At 45.5% G+C, this 8,355-nt stretch overlaps 1 protein-coding gene across 2 annotated transcripts; it reads left to right on the top strand.

Annotated features, from left to right (window-relative positions):
- The first annotated feature begins 3,903 nt into the window (after positions 1-3,903).
- On the top strand, positions 3,904-5,866 carry LOC100279986 (Spermidine hydroxycinnamoyl transferase). Of its 2 annotated transcripts, XM_008674518.1 has the most exons (3): positions 3,904-3,979; positions 4,165-4,619; positions 4,740-5,866. In XM_008674518.1, the coding sequence occupies exons 2-3, from the start codon at positions 4,191-4,193 to the stop codon at positions 5,652-5,654; spliced, it is 1,344 nt and encodes a 447-aa protein (XP_008672740.1). In that variant the 5' UTR covers positions 3,904-3,979; positions 4,165-4,190; the 3' UTR covers positions 5,655-5,866.
- The last annotated feature ends 2,489 nt before the right edge of the window (positions 5,867-8,355 follow it).

Genomic DNA, 8,355 nt, shown 5'->3' with positions numbered 1-8,355 from the left:
GGTATCAATTTCTTCGACCAAAGTTGGCTCTGACATTTTCACTTCTTCGGTGGCCTTCGTAATTTTTGCTTCTTCTGCTTCCAAAGGTGTTACCTTGGTCGGTTCTGAAGGCCCGGTTTCAATTACAGTCTGCTGTTTCGGAGCTTTAGCAATGGATACTTCAACAAGCGCCTCAGAAGTTTCAGCAGTCTTCTTTGGGGTTGTGCTTGGAAGTTTAATTGTTTCCAAAACATCCAATATGTTAACCATTATCTTTCTTTTTGGGGTCACTGTTGGCCCCTTTTTAATTTTTGTTACTTCAATTTCTGCTGAAGGACTTAAAATTTCTGATATTTTTGCTTCCTCAGTTGATGCTTTTGTTTCTTCCACCTTTTCTGTCGATGGCGCTTCGGCCAACTCTTTGGTTTCTGGTAACAGAGTCTGTGGTTCCTCCAATTCTTTTGTTGTTGGCGCTTCGGCCAACTCTGTGGCTCCTGGCAGCGGAGTTGATCCCTTAGCTTCGGGAGCCGTAGATGTTGCGCTGCCGAATTCAGGCACTGTGGCTAGTTCAATGTAGCGTGGCCGGTGTGTGAGAACTTTCACCCTTTTTCTCTTCGGTGTTGGCTCGCTAGGAGCAGCTGAAGCGGTTTCTTTTGCAGAAGCTGTACCTTTCCTTTTGTGCCCCCGCACTGGATAATGGTAGTCAGGGTACACGAACCCAATTGCATCAAAAACTCGGTTCAGTCTTTTCTTTCTTCGGCCTCCGAAGGCTGCTGACATTGCAGTATCTTCGGCCTTCGAGTATGCCCCAAGCAATTCATCACTTACGGTTTCAATGCTCTTTAACCAATCATCATCTGGTTCAACGAATTTGTCTCCATACTTGAATGTATACTTCAGCCTGACTAGCCCGCCTTCGTAAGTTTCTCTAATAGTCTCTTTCGGCATTTCCCAATTATTTGCAAGAGGCCATACTCTGAAGGCAATGTGTTCTTGTATCAAGTCCCTTGTCCCGATAAAAGAGCAGACTACGCCGAAGGCCCGTTGGCATTCTTCGGCTGCTTCATCCATTTCTACCTTCGGTTTCCGGAGTCCGAAGCGCTGCCAGATGGGACGCATGATGATATCCTTAATATCTTCTCGAACCTTCAAATCATTTTTTACATAGAACCATTCTTTCATCCATTCTCCGGGCCATCTCTTCCGAAAGGTGGGCACGGGACAGCTTGATCTAGAGCGAGCACCGAAGCTGTAGCAACCAAAGTTGTTATGATATTGCTCTTTGCCCCAGGGTTTTGTTTCGTATAACAATTCATGAATATTGCAAAAGCTTTTTGCACTTGGCTCTAGGCCTTGACTCTTCACAGCCCAGACGAAGATTCCCAGTCTTATTATTGCTTCAGGGGTAAGTTGATGAAGGTAAACCTGATATATTTTCAGAACTTCTACCACGAATCTGCTTAAAGGGAATCGTAGCCCAGCTTTTAAAAAGCTTCGGAAGATAACGACTTCATCATCTTCAGGGCCCGACACAGTTCTTTCTCCGGCATCTGCTCTCACAATGGACATATCCCGAAAGTATCTCCCCTTCATGTTTTCAAGGTGATTTTGCCCGATAGTTGATTTCCCGAAGACTGAATGGCTTGGTCGCCATGGCCGATCCTCGGAGTCTTCACCCCCACTATCTGCGTCATAGCTGTCACTATCACCAGTATCTTCAGATAAACCTTCTAAGATCTCCTTTGTAATCTTCTCCGTGTTCGTCTTCGCTATTGACTCAAGAAAACCTAGATGCATCTCTTCAGAAAGGCTCAGCTTCGTTTCGGCAACAACCTTCTTCTCTTCAGACATCTCTTCGGAATTCTTCCTCTCGTTTCCGGAGCTTAAAACTAAGGAGAAAACAAAATATTTGTGGGCAGAAAGCTTTTTGAGCAGGCAGAACGGATGGCAAGAGAGCGTGTCAAATAAATTGTGGCGAGCCCCTATTTATAAACCCATTATGTTGGAGACTGGAGGGTCTCAGTTGCCAATGACTGTTGCTATTCTAGCAAGGGGAAGGTGCTTTTCGGACCTTCGGCTCATAGCCTTCGTCCATTTCGCAATCTGAATCTATTATTCTAACAAATTAATATTGCGAGGGGCTACTGTTGGGGGCCTTCGGCTTCCGAAGGTCCTCAAAAACATGATTTAACAATGTTTTTGAAGTAAAGTACATTAACAGGTATCTTCGGACTTGGATCAGAGCCACAGTAGGACGAAGCACAAGGAACACGAAGGTTTGCACAGAGCCGAAGTCGTGCGCAAGGGAGCTTCGGCATGTTGGCAGGAAAAAGGAAACCGACTTAAAGAGGAAAAGGCTATCTAGACCCTGATAAATTACTATAGAGTTATTATCAAAGGCAAAGGGCCTGGATGTAATTTTGCATGGGCTGCGACCCGTGTCTATAAATAGATGAACAGTACTCCCGTACTGTTCACGCGGATTTGACATTGGCTTTTGCGTCACACTTGTGCTTTTACCTTCTCACGATCTGAAGGTACATTTGTAATTTGATATCATTTCTATTCCGTCATCATAATAAAATAGAAATGGATTGTTAATAATTCATAGCTGTTCATATTAACTTATATGATTCATATAATCCCTTCTTCATTATTATATTTTATGCTGATGAAGGTACGTCCTTCATAACCTTCGTCCGAAAATCATTATATCCTTAGGGAAATAATGCTTCGAAGGGCGAAGTATATTAACATTTAACATTTTATGTTGCCTTGTTCTTAATTCATAGCATTTGAGAACAAGTCCCCAACAGTGGGACTGCCATCTGTAGGGTAGTGCACTGCCGTACCACTAGTATGGCGTTCCATCTTATTCGTTCAGTATATGAATCCCTTTAGCTTGCTTGGTGCCAGCATTGCGGTACCTAACGAGTCCCGCAAAGTAGGCTTATGGTAAGGTTCAAGATCGTGTCCGATACAACTTCATCTTCCATCATACCCCTTAAGTCACTATCAAGCACACATAGGTATACGCCCGGTATGGGATATTGTCTCGTCCTTTCTGATGTATGAGTCACTGTAGAGACTCCGGTGTTGAGGCCTCCGCGACTGGGGTTAGTCAGCCCCGCGAGTTGTGAAGGCATATCCATGGATGCACGCGGGGGTGTTCCATCGTGTCCGTCTGAGGCCTTTTGGTACCGTAGGTACGGCCTAGTCGTGGTTTGGTGACGTTGTGTCTTGTCACGGCCGTTGTGGGCCAACAACGTCGTCCCATGTTCCTTCCTTGCGGATCTGCTCGTCGGGGATTTGGTCGTTCACTCCGCCTCATAGACTTGCTCGACGGGGGCTTGGTCGATCGCCTCGCCTCACAGACTTGCTTGACGGGGGCTTGGTCGGTCGCCCCGTCTCGCAGACTTGCTTGACGGAGGCTTGATCGGTCGCCCCGCCTTGCAGACTTACTTGACGGGGTTTGGTCGCCCAGCCTCGTAGAATTACTCGACGGGACCTTGGTCGTTTGCCCCATCTTGCAGACTTGCTCGGCTAAGATTTAGTCAGTAAATAAGTAAATAAGCCATAGAGAGGTGTTTGCGCTCGTCTTGTGTACCCCTTTTCTGGGTACCCGATATTGTGCTTGTCAGGCGGAAGCACGACAAAATCTTTAGCGGTGAGATTGCACACAAATACTGTGTCCGTGTGATGCCCATGGCCTTGGACCTAAAGACTTTTAGTATGAATTTTAGATAAAAATTAATCCACAAAATAATATAAAGTACCATGACGTACATAACGATCAAAAGTAATAGAATCCAGCATGTCCGGTGTTCGTGGCCACATTCTAGCCACTCCGGCTTTACAGTTCGTGAGCATTACTCATCAGTCTTTGTCATCTGTTGTAGCCTATTTTAAGGGCCGCTAATGATGGATACAAACAGCATTAGAGTGCATTTACAGTACGTTCACCCCCGCGGCCCGCCCCTTCAGCCATCGCAAAACTGAGGTATTCTTCTTGGCTGAATGCTGGCGTCGACAGCAAAGTCCACAACTCCATCCTGCATGCGCTCCTCCCTGTTCTCCGTTCTCACTCAGCACCCCCCCCCCCCCCCCCTTTTGGCTTATTGCATAGTATATGCATGCCCACAGTAAGTCGCATTGCATTCTGTATGAGGTAGGGTATTTTTGCAGTTCTTGAATCGTGGGAAGAAGAAGATATGGAATCGATGGATTTGAAGGTGCAGGTGGTAGAGTCATCATTTATAGCGCCGAGCGAGCCGACGCCAAGGAAGGGCCTCTGGCTCTCTTCCTTGGACATCCTGGTGGCCAACATAGGCCATACCCCAACCATCTACTTGTACAGCTCCAATGATGCTGCCGCGGCTGATTTTTTCGACGTGGGCAGACTCAAAAAGGCTATGGCCAAGGCTTTGGTGCCCTTCTACCCCCTCGCCGGCCGCCTCGGCAACAACAGCGACGATGGTAGGACGGAGATCAGCTGCAACGGCGAAGGTGCACTCTTTGTTGTCGCTCACGCGGATGATGAACTCACTATCGACGACGTCAAGAAATTGAAGCCATCGCCAGAGTTGAGGAGGCTGTTCGTTCCACGCATCGAGCCATCGTCCATCATGTTGGCCATACAGGTCCACTACTTTCTTTGCATTGCTTCCATGCCTTTTAACATTGTCCACTGTAGTCTGCTAAAGTAGATATAGATTGGGTCCTCCTGTTAATGGCGTGCTTATGCTTATGATGGCTGGCAGGTGACTTTCTTGAAGTCTGGAGGGGTGGTGTTAGGAACAGCTCTCCACCACGCCGCCATAGACGCTTCAAGTGCGTTCCACTTTTTCCAGACATGGTCGGCATTCTGCAAGCATGGTGACCGTGCTGCCGTGGAGCTCCCGTGCCACGACCGCACCCTACTCCGCGCACGGTCGCCGCCCACAGTCCACCCCGGCACACTCTTGACATTGCAGCCTCGGCTAACCCTCTCTGACCTCGAGGGACCTCTTGCCATCGAAGTCTTCACCATTTCCAAGGATCAGGTCGCCTCCCTGAAGCACCTCTGCGGTGGCACGAGCACCTTTTGCGCCGTCAGCGCTCTCATCTGGCAGTGTACGTGCGTTGCGCGCCGCCTTCCACCGGATTCTCAAGTGCGCATGGTATTTCCCGCCGAGCTCCGCCGCCGGATGAGGCCGCCCCTCCCGAACCACTACTTCGGCAACGCAGTGTTCAGGCTATACGTCACTGGCGCGGCTGGGGATATTGGCACGGCGGCGTTGGGATCCGTCGCTACCCGCATCAAGGGCGCCATCAAGCGGTTGGATGACGAGCTGGTGCGGTCCGCCATTGACTACTTCGAGAACGAGAAGGCCGCCGAGATGAACAAGAGACGGGCTCTGAGAGGCACCCTGCCAAAGACGTTCCTGAATATTACAAGCTGGTTGGGTAGGCCACAGTACGACGCAGATTTTGGGTGGGGAAAGCCGCAATTCATGTCGCTGGCGGAGTCCTTCTGCGGCGGCTTTGTGCACTTGATGAACGATGAGAGGACAACGTACTACGGTGGTGCCACCGGCGACGTCCGCATGATCGTGTGCATGGAGGCTGTAGATATGAAGGAGCTAGGGCGGTTGCTTTATGTGAAGCTCAAGCAAGCTGCTTGTGCTATGCACTAAAAATAAGGGCCGTAAAAATAAAGCTCTAGCAAGCTGCTCGTGCTATGCATTAAGAATAAGGGCAGTAAAAATAAAGCTATAGCAAGCTGCTAATGCTATGCACTAAAAATAAAGCTCTTCCAAACTGCTAGTGTTATGCACTAAAAATAATAATATGGTTTGTTACTATATATGCTAAAAATAATAATAAATGAGCTAAGGCAGCTGTATTACACCTTGTTCGGTTGCATATGGATTGGATAAAACTGAAGGGATTAAATTCCTCTCTATTCATTTTTAACTCAACAAGAAATTTAATCTCATCCAATTCCCTTCAATCCACTCCTAACACAACAAGCTCCTAAGAATAATCGTAGTGCCCTCGCGTTTGATTATTATTATGTAGTTCCAATACTCAAAACCATATGTAATTCCTATGAATATTAATTTATATGTCCACATTACATATAAAAATTTGTTTCTCACAAATTACACGATACTTTTTATCTAAGTGGGGCTGAAGCAGTTGGTCCACAACTCGAGACATATCATGAGAGTAGGCTTGAAGCGGTACAATATATGCAGCGAAGAAAATCAGCGGTGCAATAGCCATAGGCATTGTTGGGAAAAAGGTGTAACTCTTACCCAATTAGCGATCTCCTTATCTGAAAAACAACAAATAAACAAGAGTGAGTGCTTACGTACCTAGCAGCCCACCTTCATCCACGGAATGGGAAGATCAAATATAATGCATGGAGTATGTGGAGCTCAGCGTATTTTGCGGAAAAACCAATTTTTGATGTAGCGCTATTTTGTAAAACATTTTATTTTCAAAGCACATCCTCTGCCAAAGGAGCAGGAAGTTTTTCAAAAATAAAACCAAATCCACTGAACTAAACCATCAAGGAATCTCGGTAGTTTCCCATCGGTTTTTATTTTAAAAAACGACTACTAGACTTCCCGCCCATCATAGCTCATGACTCAATGCCGGACCTTTCAAAATCATTTTCAAAACATTTGGGAAAACAAAACATTAATTGTCAAATCCTTGCCATAACTCATCCATATCCGTGGACACGGACTATTCGAATAGATTTTTTACTCTGCTCAGAGGTGTACACTTTACCCACTAGTCCGGTTTCTGCAATCTCACCGTCGTGAGATCCGAATACCGAAACTTTCTTCTCCCTTGCATGACTTTACCTTAACGGTTATACCAAAAGGAAAAAGGTCACCTCCTCGCCCAAACCAGGACGGAATTATTCCCCCTCCTTGTCCTTCCTGTGCTCCCCAACCACCGATAACCCTAGAGTACAGACCATGCAAGTTCGGATCAAGCGATTGCCCAAACAGCCGCGAGTGGTTGTACTTGATAAGAGTTTAGGTAAGGAGTTATGACAAACTGGTCCTTATACGAGATGGGACAATCCTTAATGCTCACACTATCCGACTGAGCCAACTTCTTAGGGCCCTCCCAAACTAGGGAGTCCTGATCATCCCGCTCATGCTGGTGAGAGTGATAACCGTTCACCCTTTTTTAAACAAGTTTCTTTTAAAAAACTCACATCTTTTCTCAAATACTTTTTGTAATAAAAATGTCAAGGAGTATAAAGATGAATTGCAGCAAAGTTTTAAGGCTGGGTGGCCATATTAACATGTCTCTTAATAGAAAAATCATATAATGCATAAAATAACAGCCTGAGAGACGTATTTGAAAACATAGGTAATTTATGCATCAAAGGGATACATTGAGCTTGCCATGCTTTAATCGACGAAAGTGTGAGAGCTTGCGAAACTGTCTTCTGGCTTCACCAACTGATGTAGACTCATGGAACTAGCCTTCACGGGACAGCACAAACGCTTCGATAACTATGCAGCAAGAACAAGCAAACATACAAACCAGCAAGTATATCAACAAATATCCATTATAGTGGTTAGGAATGGTGGTGGATTGGTGAATATAGGTTTGAGTAGAGTTTATGTTGATGGAGTAGAGATGGTTACCCGAAGGGTATATTGGAGGTGAACCAACACTAGAAGTGTAATCGGCAGAACGGGGTAACTGAGTGTATGTGAGGGATTGCCTTGACTCAGGGTGCTGAGGGTGTGGGGAGGGAGAGGTTAACTGGGTGTATTTATAGTTGTGTACATATGGTTTAGTACGGTAGAGTTTACTGTTTATGAGAATAATGGTGAAAGAATTGTCTGACTTCGTTCGAACAGGGAAATTATAGGCCGAATATGAGGCAAGAGTATTTTTAGAGTTTTCTGAAATATAAACTATGCTTAAGGGATGGCATGGTTGGATAGAGGATAATTTGACAAATATTTAAAAACAAGAATTGTCAAAATCAAATTCTGGACGGAGAAGTTTTGGATTTTATAATCATAGAAATTTGAAAAAGAAAAGGAAAAAGGGAATATTCCTAGAATATTCTAAAATTTGAAATTTGGGGGATATTTGGAAATTCAAAAACGCAAATGTGTTTTTGAGCGAAATGCTGGGAAATATTTCTAGGCTATTCATGGATGAAGGTTTATGTTGGTGGCAACTGTTGCTACCTAATGTGTCACATGGGACAACAGTTAGGCGAGACCCACACAACTGGAATACTGTGATATCCTAGCCTGGGGCGGGTTGTGGTATCTTGGCCCAAAGTTTTATAGTATTGATGGTGTATCCATATAAACACGGTTCGCCTTTCTTTTTGGAAGCCTGGTT

This window comes from Zea mays, chromosome 3, assembly GCF_902167145.1.
Source record: "Zea mays cultivar B73 chromosome 3, Zm-B73-REFERENCE-NAM-5.0, whole genome shotgun sequence".
Taxonomy (NCBI): domain Eukaryota; kingdom Viridiplantae; phylum Streptophyta; class Magnoliopsida; order Poales; family Poaceae; genus Zea; species Zea mays.
The sequence above is the reverse complement of the archived record's forward strand: the minus strand, read 5'-3'. Positions and strand labels throughout refer to the sequence as shown.

What these genes read in the sequence shown, in the direction of transcription:
- LOC100279986 (XM_008674518.1), top strand. Translation starts at nt 4,191, where the DNA reads ATGGAATCGATGGATTTGAAGGTGCAGGTGGTAGAGTCATCATTTATA. An exon ending in CCATCATGTTGGCCATACAG is followed by an intron (nt 4,620 to 4,739) that starts GTCCACTACTTT and finishes GATGGCTGGCAG; the next exon opens with GTGACTTTCTTGAAGTCTGG.